Here is a 13,353-nt window from a genome sequence, read left to right as displayed (position 1 = left end):
ATAGTCTCCTTTATAATTGTACATTTTCAACCCAGGAGTATTCTATAAGTGTCACCTACAACCTTTGTATAGTGACATTGTTATGTGTCACCCTAAGATAATGGTACCAATTTCTATTTTCTCTTTAAAGCGTCACCTACAGACAAGTATTTGAATCCAATTATTCATTTTTATGTTGTGCACCAAATCTAAAGAACAGATATACAAAAATCTTAGTTTTCTTCCATTTATTGCAAAGAAAATAAAAATAAAAAATTATAATAAAAATAATATAAAACTGTACATATATATATATATATATAATTTATTACACAGCCCAATCTCAGAGTTCATTTAAAGTCCAGTGCTATAAGAATCCAGCTCCATCATTGCAGATAATGGGCCTCCGACTTCGGCAGTGTAAGTGGTTTGAAGATGTTTCTGCAATGTCCGAGAGAGATTGGTGGTAATAGAGAGAGAGGGGCCGGCAACCAAGTTGTGGGCAGGATAGGCGCTTGCTGGCTTCTTGTTCAGGGCGGCCCCGTGTTCGGGACATGTTTCCTAGGCGCCTCTTGACATTACCAGACAGACTAATTAGAAACCCATGTGGTTTGTTTAGCCAATGTCCCACCTCCCTTGCTCTTCGTCCTTCCTCTTCACCATTTTCTGGTAAGTCCATCCACTGTTTGACCAAGTCAGCAAAGCTGTTGTCCCCCAATACAAGAGGTTGCCGACTGCGGCACTGTGAGAGCAAGCAACCAGTCCAGTCCTGGGAGTCAGCTCCCAAACCAATGCCACTCCACTGTTCCAAACAGACATCTGATGTCGACTTGGGACGTACTCTATTTCCTTGACGTGTGCGTAGAAGCCCTCCAGAAGAAAGTCGCTGGCAAGGTGGATGTCGACGCAATACAACAGGTGCAGGCAACCGATCATAGTCTTCTTCATCATCCTCATCTTCTTCTTCTCCCCGCAGAGAGCCCCCTGACACCTCAGAATATCCAGAGTCCCATTCCAGCCCCCGTTGCCCACAAATCCCAGGGGACACCTCGTTTGGAAGATCCATGCAACAGGCAGAGTCTGCTTCAGACAGGTCAGAAGTGCGGTGAGTAGAGCGTAGATCTCTTCTGACTGTCCGACGAGGGAGCGGAGCTGGTGGCTCCTCTGGGTCAGGGGAAGAGGAACGTTTCAGGTCCTGCAGCACACGTAACATACACTCCATCTGTGCACAGAGAGCTGATCGAGAATCCTTCATACACTGCTAAAGAGAAACAGAGAGAAAGGGGGATGAGTATACAATATAGAGGGTCTAACTGCAAAATCAATTAGACTGCTACAGCCTACACTAAATCTATTATTTGAGTCAAACTTTACTACTCCGAAAATCTCACTGCAGTAACTCAAATTCTTTGCAACTTATTATGCCTGTAAAATTTTATTGCACTTTAGATTGCATTGCAGTAACCAAGCTTGTAAGTGCCGTACTATGTATTATCTCATTGTAGTAACCCATCTCTAGTGTGCTGTATTACCATTATTACTACTGAGTGCCTTATTGCTCTGTAACATCTCATTGTAGCAATCCAGCTCATGAGTGCCTTATTGACCTATAACATTTCATTACAGTAACCCTGCCCCTGAGTGCCTTATTGCACTGTAACAACACATTGCAATAACCCAGCCAGCGTGCCTTATTTCCCTGTAACATCTCATTACAGTAACCCAGCTCCTGAGTGCCTTATTGCCCTGTAACATCTTATTATAGTAACCCAGCCCCTGAGTGCCTTATTACTCTGTAACATCACAGTAACCCAGTCCCTGAGTGCCTTATTACCCTGTAACATCACATTACAGTAACCCAGCCCCTGAGTGCCTTATTGCCCTGTAACATCTCATTACAGTAACCCAACCCCTGAGTGCCTTATTGCCCTGTAACATCACATTACAGTAACCCAGCCCCTGAGTGCTTTATTGCCCTGTAACATCCCATTACAGTAACCCAGCCCCTGAGTGCCTTATTACCCTGTAACATCACATTACAGTAACCCAGCTCCTGAGTGCCTTATTGCCCTATAACATCACATTACAGTAACCCAGCCCCTGAGTGCCTTATTGCCCTGTAACATCTCATTGCAGTAACCCAGCTCCTGAGTGCCTTATTGCCCTGTAACATCCCATTACAGTAACCCAACCCCTGAGTGCCTTATTGCTCTGTAACATCTCATTACAGTAACCCAGCCCCTGAGTGCCTTATTGCCCTGTAACATCTCATTACAGTAACCCAGCTCCTGAGTGCCTTATTGCCCTGTAACATCCCATTACAGTAACCCAACCCCTGAGTGCCTTATGCACTGTAACATATTTCTTCAGCTACAGAGGTATACAGTACCTCATTGCGTCTGTAGTGTATAACAAAGGTGCCTTATATTTTTTTCCCAGTAACCACACTCACACCTACACAATACAAGAGACGCTGCACACAGTATTAGTCAGGTACAGGGCCAGCACAGACATGACATAGTGGGGCTGGTTTTGTAAGCTGGTGAGCAGCAGCACGCCCAGAATCTCTGGCACACGCCCGAGTGTGAGCAGGGGGAGCCGTAGCACATAAAATCCATACCCTGAGGCTATGTTCCCCCAACAGGGGGGAGAGTTTATGAATATTCCAAAACCCTCCCCCATCCCCACAGGGAGCAAGCAGAGACACGAGTCTACACAGTAAGTATACAGCATTCAGCCTCGGGGTACAGCCTGTCTGCTTAACCCTATCACTACCACAAAGTGCACAACTCATTGCATCTGTGCTAATTCACTGTAAGCTTAGTATATGACTACCTATAAGCGCCATTTATCTTTATTGTGTGCAGCTCTGAATATTCTTTTGGTAAATGCCTACACCCCCCTCTATCACAGCTCTTAACCACCGCCTATGTGTTTTGGCTGCCTAAGCCCAGCACGTGTGTCTTCCATATGTTGAACATCTGTGTCTTTAAAGATTTTTCTTTATCTTTAACCCATGATATCTCAGTGTACCAAGATTTTTTTGTACTAGGTTTGTTTCCCATACGGTGTCCCTGACTGTAAATTATTACTATGCTGGGCATTTAATTAAAGGTTGATCTACTTATTACACATTATCAGGACAGGCATAATCTGTGTTGTCTAATAAAGGGTGGATTCCTTATTATTATTAGCCTTATTATTATCAGGACAGGCTCAAACAATTCCGCCACAAGCACAGGATAGTTTCAGCCAGTACTCAGCATCAAATGTAGGGTCACTGACTGTACATATCAAGACAGGCAAAACTCTGTGCTAGCCAACAGGACAGGCTCAGACAACAATGGTGACGTGCCATGTTGCACACTAATCAGGACAGGCTCATATATGAGCACTATACAGAAATGATTAGTGCGCTCATGGACCTGCGAGGTGCAATTCTTCCCTAGAGGCTTTGACTACTATGTTGCTCACATCCCTGTCATTCCAGAAAACTGCTCACACATCCTGTTTCACATTAGGCACTTCCGCCGATCGCACTAAATTTTACTGGATTGTGCTCTGCTCCATATCCGACTCAGTTTTACAATAAGATGTGTGCCATGTATATATTATATTGTTATTATAGACAAACATACACCGCACACAGTAATGCAATATGTTTTTATGTCACATCTGTAAATCTTATTGCTTGCATGTGACACTGTATCTGCCCTAGACTGACCCAAAACCTTGTCCCACACACATAACAGTTTACTCTCGCAGACAACATTTCATTTATTGGCCTCATACAGAAAAGCCTGAAGTGTTTACTCAGCACACAGAGGTTCCCAAACACTGTCTCCTGAAATATAAAGACAGCAGCAGAGTGCAACACAGGGGGATATGCACTGGGGGGGGGGGGGGGGAAAAAGGGGGATATGCACTGGGGGGGGGGAACGGGGATATGCACTGGGGGGGGGGAAACAGGGGGATATGCACTGGGGGGGGGAGAAACAGGGGGATATGCACTGGGGGGGGGGAAACAGGGGGATATGCACTGGGGGGGGAGAAACAGGGGGATATGCACTGGGGGGGGGGGGAACGGGGATATGCACTGGGGGGGGAAACAGGGGGATATGCACTGGGGGGGAAACAGGGGGATATGCACTGGGGGGGGGAACAGGGGGATATGCACTGGGGGGGGGGAACAGGGGGATATGCACTGGGGGGGGAAACAGGGGGATATGCACTGGGGGGGAAACAGGGGGATATGCACGGGGGGGGGGGGAAACAGGGGGATATGCACTGGGGAGGGATGCTCATGGATAGAGGGTGCAAAGAAAAAAGCCCATAGAGGGCAACTACCTATGTGCAAGTCCCAGATAGGAAGTACAAACATAACTTATTATCTCTCTCTTTAGGTATGCTTTGTTGTCTCCTTATCACAAGAGCATACTGAGATAGTCTCAGAACTGTGCACGTAACTAGAGCACTATATGGCAGAAGTGTTGGCCACGTCTATAACAATGCTTTATTTATATATAGTATGCTTGCATGGAAGGGAACTAAGTTTCAACAAATGTTCCAAAGAGAAACAAATATATTTGATAATAGAAGTCAGATGGAAAAAAATATGTATTTGAATCCTGTCCCTTTAAGCACATCCGGTGTAGTCTAGAACTGCTAAACGGGGGGAGACAACACTAATAACATATTAGATGGGGTAGGGAGCACATGTCAGCTGTTCTGTGGCAGAGGAGATTAATGTCACGTGCTATCCCCTACTGTATATCTCTATAGAACACATCTGTGAATAATAATTGGGCTGCTGCCTCTTCTATAGTCAGATATATGCAGCACAAGGATAGAGGCCACTCTGACACTGGAGGGGGGTCAAAACTGTACACAGGATGTCAGACGTGCATATCTGTGTCCTGCCAGGGTCTAACTGAATTATCAGCTCATTAGCAGGAAGAAAAGACAAACCCTGGAAGGTAGCATTATGTGTCCCCTTGCAAAATGCTAATCAGAAGAATATTAACCCAGAATATATTCTAACATACAAATCTAGCAATACACGTGCACAACTGTAGCTTTTAAAGAGACAATTGTATTTTTTATACATGCATATAGCCTAGACACAATACATGCAGGTAAGTGCATGTTTCAACCTATACAGCCATAAACACACGAGTGACACATACACACGTGCATGCACAGACTGGAGCCACACGCCACGAACCAGCATTTTACTGATAGTCATTATAAATTGTCTAGACCAATTCCTCAGTTTTAAAATGAGCTTGGTGAGCTGTGTACAGCAAAAGGACATGAAAGCCAAAATAAATTTATTTTTATTTAATTCTGCTATACAATGTACTTATTTTGCCTGGTATCCTTTGTTAAAAAGCATATACTAGGTAAGCTAAGGATCTACAATGGGAGCTAGCTGGTCTGTTGTCATTGGCTCACTAGATGTGTTCAGCTTGCTCCCAGTAGTGCATTGCTGCTCTGGAGCTGAGTTTTAACTATGCATTTAAGCCTTTTGCAGGAATTAAACAGAGTTATATGCAAGCAATACAATTGTTTAACATATTAAAGCATTTTTCTCTTTACACCTTTGTCCATTTAACATGTAAGCCTAATACAAATCAATGATTAAGGGCTTCCAGTGTTGCTATGTACCTATTCTTACATATAGCAGAGACCTGTGACATGCATGCAGACCTGTTCTCCCATACTATAGTCATCTGTGGGCACACTCACACATGCACATTCATACACACCCTGACCTGCATGCAGACCTGTTCTCCCATACTATAGTCATCTGTGGGCACACTCACACATGCACATTCATACACACCCTGACCTGCATGCAGACCTGTTCTCCCATACTATAGTCACCTGTGGGCACACTCACACATGCACATTCATACACACCCTGACCTGCATGCAGACCTGTTCTCCCATACTATAGTCACCTGTGGGCACACTCACACATGCACATTCATACACACCCTGACATGCATGCAGACATGTTCTCCCATACTATAGTTACCTGTGGGCACACTCACACATGCACATTCATATACCCAGTGTTGCTATGTACCTATTCTTACATATAGCTAAAACACACACAGAGAGCTGTGACCTGCATGCAGACCTGTTCTCCCATACTATTTCTCATCTGTGGGCACGGTCACACATGCACATTCATACACACCCTGACCTGCATGCAGACCTGTTCTCCCATACTATTTCTCATCTGTGGGCACGGTCACACATGCACATTCATACACACCCTGACCTGCATGCAGACCTGTTCTCCCATACTATTTCTCATCTGTGGGCACGCTCACACGTGCACATTCATACACACCCTGGCTTGCATTCTCATACCTCTTCCATCTTGGTATCTGAAAACGGCAATCCGGGGAAACACAGAAAATGCCAGCCTGGCACCCAACACCTGCCCTTCTGCCTCACCAAGGCAGAAATGAGGGAGAGAGAATCTGAGATTGCTGGAGAGATGGGTGTATCTCCTCCTCTGCCTACAACACCTCCTGATCAGACATTCCTGCAGCTTGTACACTGCTGCCTGTCCTGACACGCATGATTCTGCCAATAGCTTGCTCTGTCACTATCTGCTCTCAGGTTTAACTCCTTCATAGCATACAAGACTAGAGGACACCACTCACACATACAGCAGTACAGACAATTACAGAGCATGAGACCACTACAGAAGTAGTGAATAACAGAACAGACTCTCAGCAACTGTGGTACTGGGTAATACATGAAGGAGATATAAATTATACAGAATACAAGATCTGGCAAAAGGTTTGGAATGTTACAGCTGTGGTTATCCACCCTCAGACTGAGCTATTTGATATAAAGGGACGTAGCCTCAAAAAAATAACAATTAGAGTACAAATTTGCCTACCTCATATGTTAAAAGTTTATAAACGACCAATAGTAAAATGCTTTGATATGTGAGATAATAATATTGTTGCACCATTACTTGTACAGAACTGTGATGAAAAGGGGGGTAAACAAATAGTTAAAGGGAAAAACATTCATGATTCAGATAGAACATACAATTTTATACAACTTTCCAAATTGACTTCTATTATCAAATTTGCCTCATTCTTTTGGTATCCTTTGTTGAAGGAGCAGCGATGCACTACTGGGATCATTTAAAATATTTGTTTAACCCCTTTAAGGAAGTCACACACTTAGTCATATACAAGCAATGGTGCAAAAAATACCATGTTCTTGCACATTAAGCACTTTATTATTCCACGTTTTATGTCCCTTTAAGCCAGGGGGAGGCAATTGTTGTACCCATTTTTGTTACTTGCACCAGATTTAATCTCACATGGGATTTCCCGCTGCATAGTACAAGAGCTAATATTCAAAACACCCACATGTGGCAGTAACGTGACTGTGCATGCTCAAGTCCTGCCTTAATCTAAAGCTTTATATAAAAAGTATAACTAAAAATAAACAAAAACTATATAGTACACACCTCTCAGCAAGCTGCACACGCAGGATTTAGGTTATTATACATCTGTATTACAGGAATGTTATATTAAACCTTATGATCCAGACATAGATTTAATTAAAAAAAAAGGGGATGGCTATTTATATCAAACTGCGAGTTAGAAAGAACAATGGCAATTTAACCACGTATTTTTATATTATATAATATTTGTAACAGACAGACAGACACACATTACCCTTCCTCCAGATAGTACAGTTGTGGCATTTGCCCAACCCTGGTTTATATATTTATATCATAAAAATAAGACAAAAGAAAAATATTTGAGAAATGGTTCTATGTATTTTGCAAAGCTTTGAACCTGACTTGCCTAGTATGTGCAGCACAATAACTCTATTCAGATTTTAACATTTTATTATTAGTGCTACCCATCTATTCCTAAATGTCTTTGTTAATATTGGGTTTTATTTAAAGGAAAGCAGGGACCTAACACCCCCCCCCCCCCCCCCCCAATTAATTCAGTGTGGGGTGAATTTGTGCACTTTCTGTGCACACCATATCTATAAGGAGCTCTAAAATAATAAACTAAAATATTTTATCAGTTTGGCTCCAAAATAAAGTGAAATAGCTTCAATAAGTTATAATTATTGCATCACTTTACTATAGAAAACTCACTGCATTGTATTGTATTGTTGTAAAACTGCTTTATAGTTCTCTGGCACGCAAAAGGGGTTAATCACAAGGTACAAAATATACATCATAGTTTGTTTCTAAATTCACACTTACCAACTCAGATCGCAGCTTGGAAAATGGCAGAGTCCAAATGGTTCTCTGCATACCCCAATTATCCACAGCACAGTCCGGAGGAAGCAGATCCTTGTCCCCTGAGCTTGCGCTGTCTTCAGACCAACTTGTCTATCTGTTCCCTCTAACATCCCAAATTAGCCATTAGGCTGCCGTCCGACCCCTCCCACAAGCCCTCTGTCTCAGCAGGCAGCCAATCAGCAAGCCCCTTCACATAACACATTAGATTTGGGGATGTTAGAAGAAAAAAAAAAGAAATCTGATCTTGGGTATATGATGGAGAAGGTGGGGGAAGAGGGGAGCCTGTAATTAAATTAGAGGTTATTTCAGATGGAAAATATCAAACCAGCATAAGAGAAAAAAGAGAGGGAGTCTGGCAATAAAAGGGGAAAGGATTTAACTCTTAAGCAACTAGGGAACAAGAAGTGAGGGGGGGGGGGGGAGGAAGTGTAAGAATTCAACAAATGGTTGAGATGAAGAAATGATGAAAAGAGCGGGGAATGGGGTATAAAGGAAACGTGTTAATTTAATACACATGTGGCAAAAATACAAACACATGGTGAGAGGGGGTGACAGGAGGAGATATACAGTTTAATTAGAAATCAATATATAGTAATATATATATATAATATATATATATATATATATATATATATATATATTCTATCTGTATGTCTGTCTATCTGTATGTCTATCTGTTTATCTGTATGTCTATCTAATCTGTATGTCCTGTCTATATGTCTATCTATATGTTTTATCTATATGTCTGTATGTCTATCTGTTTATCTGTATGTCTATCTGTATGTCAGTCTATCTGTATGTCTATATGTCTATCTATGTGTTTATCTATCTGTATGTCTATCTTTTTATCTGTATGTCTATATATCTGTATGCCTGTCTATCTGTATGTCTATCTATCTGTATGTCTATCTATCTGTTTTATCTGTATGTCTATCTATATGTCTATCTATCAGTATGTTTATCTATCTGTTTGTCTATCTGTATGTCTGTCTATCTATCTGTATGTCTATCTATCTGTATGTTTGTCTATCTATCTGTATGTCTGTCTATCTATCTATCTATCTATCTATCTATCTATATGTCTATCTATCTGCATGTATGTCTATATATCTGTATGTCTATCTGTATGTCTATCCATCTATCTATTTATCTATCTATATCTATGTGTATCTATCATCTATCTGTCTGTCTATCTCTATGTATGTCTGTATATCTATATATTTATCTATCTGTATGTCAATCTATCTTTCTGTATGTCAATCTATCTATATATCATCCATTTATATTTATGTCTATATATATATATATATATATATATATATTTATATATATATCTGCCTATATACCTGTCTCTGTGTAATCTATCTCTACTTTATCTATTCATCTGTATATCTGTCTGCCTATCTGTATGTCTATCCTCTATCTGTATGTCTGTCTATCTATTTATCTATCTGTATGTCTATCTATCATCTGTCTGTCTATCTCTAATCTATCTATCTAAATTTATCTATCTGTATGTCTATCGACCTATCTTCTATCTATCTTTCTATATTTTATCTATCAATCTATCTATCATCTATCTGTCTCTCTAACTAAAAAAAAAAATATTTGGTCCTGTGCTGCGTAAAACAAACCTTTTCTTTGTGAGTTGTCCCTCTCAGCCAATGAGCATTAGGTTCCTGGGACCCAGTTGTACACAGTCATGCGTTTCCTGTTAGAAAGGCTTTATTTATATGTGTATATTATTTATATATATATATATATATATATATATATTTACATAGAGATATAGATAGATAAGACACTCACCAGGATTTGAACAATAATAATAATACTTTTAATACATATGCAACGTTTCAGGGTATTAAAATTACCTATGTTAAAATACTTTATCTGTAGACTAACTATATATACAGTTTAAAAATACTAATAATATTGGACTGATTATACATACATAAACACAGTATATAAATATATATATATATATACGCACACATGTTTAACTGTTGCTCTTTCATATGCAAAATAGAAACAAATGGAAAGCCATGTACTTTTAGTGAATATATTTACAAGATAATAGGTTCTTTATAAGGTATACATATATACAGAGGTACTGGCTATGCATAGATAGAGAGAAATAAACACCCTGAGATGGGGGATCCTTGAGGCTATTTCATGCTGATCCACACAGCTAATTAGGAGATCTGCCTAGGGGCGGGTATTTACCCGGTTGTTACAGACTCTGTGGGTGCATTAATTATCAAATTCAGGACAGGATTACCTCTGTTATGGGATCAATCACACACCATTTGCATAGCGTGTAATCTCAGGACTACACTATAGGAATCTAGTAGATGAACCATAAAATCTAAATATAAATTAATTCCCTGCAGCTATGTTTTGTGCTAATGATGGAGACATTAAGCTGTATAATTTATAAGAGCCATCTAAAAGTGTATTTAACCGGGGAGGTTCAGATAGAAAATAATGGCAAAAAATACATTTAGGGACTGGAAAGCTCATTATTTCACTTATTTTCCATTGGTCCTTTAAAAAGGTATTGCGTGCTGCATTCATCTGATTTAGTGCACAGTAAATTGTACAGTTGTTAGAAAAAGCACATCAAGGCAATAGGTGTTATAGAGAACAGTAAGAGGAGTTACAGGGAGCAATAGGAGGGGTTATAGTGAGTAATGGTAGGGGTTACGGGGAGCAAAAGGAGGGGTTATAGGGAGCAATAGGAGGAGTTATAGGGAGAAATGGTAGGGGTTACAGGGAGCAGTAGGAGGGGTTATAGGGAGAAATGGGAGGAGTTACAGGGATCAATAGGAGTTACAGGGAGCAATAGAAGAAGTAATATGGATCAGTAGGAGGAGTTACAGGGAGCAATAGGAGGGGTTATAGGGAGAAATGGGAGTAGTTACAGGGATCCGTAGGAGGAGTTACAGGGAGCAATAGGAGGGGTTATAGGGAGAAATGGGAGTAGTTGCAGGGATCCGTAGGAGGAGTTACAGGGAGTAATAGGAGGGGTTATAGGGAGAAATGGGAGTAGTTACAGGGATCCGTAGGAGGAGTTACAGTGAGCAATAGGAGGGGTTATAGGGAGAAATGGGAGGAGTTACAGGGATCCATAGGAGGAGTTACAGGGAGCAATAGGAGGGGTTATAGGGAGAAATGGGAGTACTGTAGTTACAGGGTTCCGTAGGAGGAGTTACAGGGAGCAATAGGAGGGGTTATAGGGAGAAATGGGAGTAGTTACAGAAATCCATAGGAGGAGTTACAGGGAGCAATAGGAGGGGTTATAGGGAGAAATAGGAGGAGTTACTGGGATCAGTAGGAGAAGTTACAGGGAGCAATAGAAGGTGGTATAGGGAGCAATAAAAGGAGTTATATGGATCAATAGGAGTTACAGGGAGCAATAGGAGTTAGAGGGATGAATAGGAGGGGTTACAGGGAGCAGTATAATTAGTTACAGGGAGCAGTAGTAGGAGTTACAAGGAGCAATAGGAGGGGTTACAGGGAGCAGTATAATTAGTTACAGGGAGCAGTAGTAGGAGTTACAGGGAGCAATAGGAGGGGTTACAGGGAGCAGTATAATTAGTTACAGGGAGCAGTAGGAGGAGTAACGGGGAGCAGTAGGAGGAGTTATGGGGATCAGTAGGAGGAGTTACAGGGAGCAGTAGGAGGATTTACAGGGAGCAGTAGGAGTTGTGGGGAGCAGTATGAGGAGTTATGGGGAGCAGTAGGAGGAGTTATGGGGATCAGTAGGAGGAGTTACAGGGAGCAGTAGGAGTTGTGGGGAGCAGTAGGAGGAGTTATGGGGAGCAGTAGAAGGAGTTATGGGGATCAGTAGGAGGAGTTACAGGGAGCAGTAGGAGGAGTTATGGGGAGCAGTAGGAGTTGTTACAGGGAGCAGTAGGAGGAGTTATGGGGAGCAGTAGGAGTTGTTACAGGGAGCAGTAGGAGGAGTTATGGGGAGCAGGAGGTGTTACGGGGAGCAGTAGGAGTAGTTATGGGGAGCAGTGGGAGGAGTTACAGGGAGCAGTAGGAGGTGTTATGGGGAGCAGTAGGAGGAGTTATGGGGAGCAGAGGAAGAGTTACAGGGGAGCAGTAGGAGGTATTACAGGGAGCAGCAGGAGGAGTTATGGGGCAACAGTAGGAGGTGTTACAGGAAGCAGTAGGAGGAGTTATGGGGCACAGTAGGAGTGTTACAGGGGGCAGTAGGAGATTATGGGGAGCAGTAGGAGGAGTTATATGGGGCGCAGTAGGAGGTGTTACAGGGAGCAGTAGGAGGAGTTATGGGCACAGTAGGAGTTGTACAGGGAGCAGTAGGATTTATGGGGAGCAGTAAGGAGGAGTTACAGGGAGCACTAGAAGGAGTTACACGGGAGCAGTAGGAGGAGTTTTATATTTGCAAAACATTCTGGGCCTGGTACTTGCCTGGTTTCTGTGTTTGCAGTGCATTCTGGGTCTTGCTGGTTTAAGGCTCTTCATGTACAAAACCTTTGGCCTTGCTTGCTCTGTCAGGCTCTGCATTTGCAATGCACTCTGGGCCTTGCTCTGCCTGGCTATCTTTTGCAGAGTATTCTGTGCTATGCTGTTTTGGGCTCTGTATTTTTGAGCTTGGCTCCGTGTTTGCAAGGTATTCTGGGTCCTATTCTGCTTGTCTGTGCGTTGGCAATGTATTTTTGTCCTTGCCTCTATCAGGCTCTGTGTTTGCATTTGGGCCTTGGTTTGACACACTCTTTTTGCAAGGCATGCTGGGTCCCTGTGCTTAACTAGGAATTTTCAATGTATTTGGGGCCTGGATTTGCAAAGCATTCTGGACATTGTTCTGTGTTTGCAAAGCATTCTGGCCTTGTCTTTATTTGTTTCCAAATATTATGGCATTGCTTTTGTCAGACTGAGTTTTTAGAGCATTTTGGGATGCATTTTGGACCCAACATTGCTTATTCACAGAATTTGCAGTCCATGTTTGTGTCCTTCTGTGTCAGGTTCATAATTTGCTAAGCATTCTGAGCCATTCATTTTTTGCTATAGTTCTGTGTTTTCTGACCTATGAAGTCACA

The 13,353-nt window shown here is 41.9% G+C and overlaps 1 protein-coding gene across 2 annotated transcripts; it reads right to left on the bottom strand.

The window, feature by feature from the left end:
• Window positions 1–212: 212 nt before the first annotated feature.
• On the bottom strand, window positions 213–8,364 carry INKA1 (inka box actin regulator 1). Of its 2 annotated transcripts, none has more exons than XM_053689031.1 (2): window positions 8,246–8,364; window positions 213–1,240 (listed from the first exon to the last, which is right to left on the bottom strand). In XM_053689031.1, exons 1-2 carry the CDS (start codon window positions 8,294–8,296, stop codon window positions 347–349), a joined length of 945 nt encoding a protein of 314 aa, XP_053545006.1. In that variant the 5' UTR covers window positions 8,297–8,364; the 3' UTR covers window positions 213–346. The 2 variants fall into 2 exon arrangements, with proteins under 2 accessions (XP_053545006.1, XP_053545007.1); XM_053689032.1 differs by lacking the exon at window positions 8,246–8,364 and adding an exon at window positions 6,361–6,735.
• Window positions 8,365–13,353: the final 4,989 nt, after the last annotated feature.

Source organism: Bombina bombina, chromosome 7 (assembly GCF_027579735.1).
Source record: "Bombina bombina isolate aBomBom1 chromosome 7, aBomBom1.pri, whole genome shotgun sequence".
In the NCBI taxonomy this organism is placed as follows: Eukaryota; Metazoa; Chordata; class Amphibia; order Anura; family Bombinatoridae; genus Bombina; species Bombina bombina.
This window is presented reverse-complemented; position numbering and strand designations above follow the sequence as displayed.

Excerpts from the sequence above, each read along its gene's own strand:
- INKA1 (XM_053689031.1), bottom strand. The coding sequence starts at position 8,296 with ATGCAGAGAACCATTTGGACTCTGCCATTTTCCAAGCTGCGATCTGAG. Across the intron at positions 1,241-8,245 it reads CCAAGCTGCGATCTGAGTTG|CAGTGTATGAAGGATTCTCG; the intron begins GTAAGTGTGAAT and ends GTTTCTCTTTAG.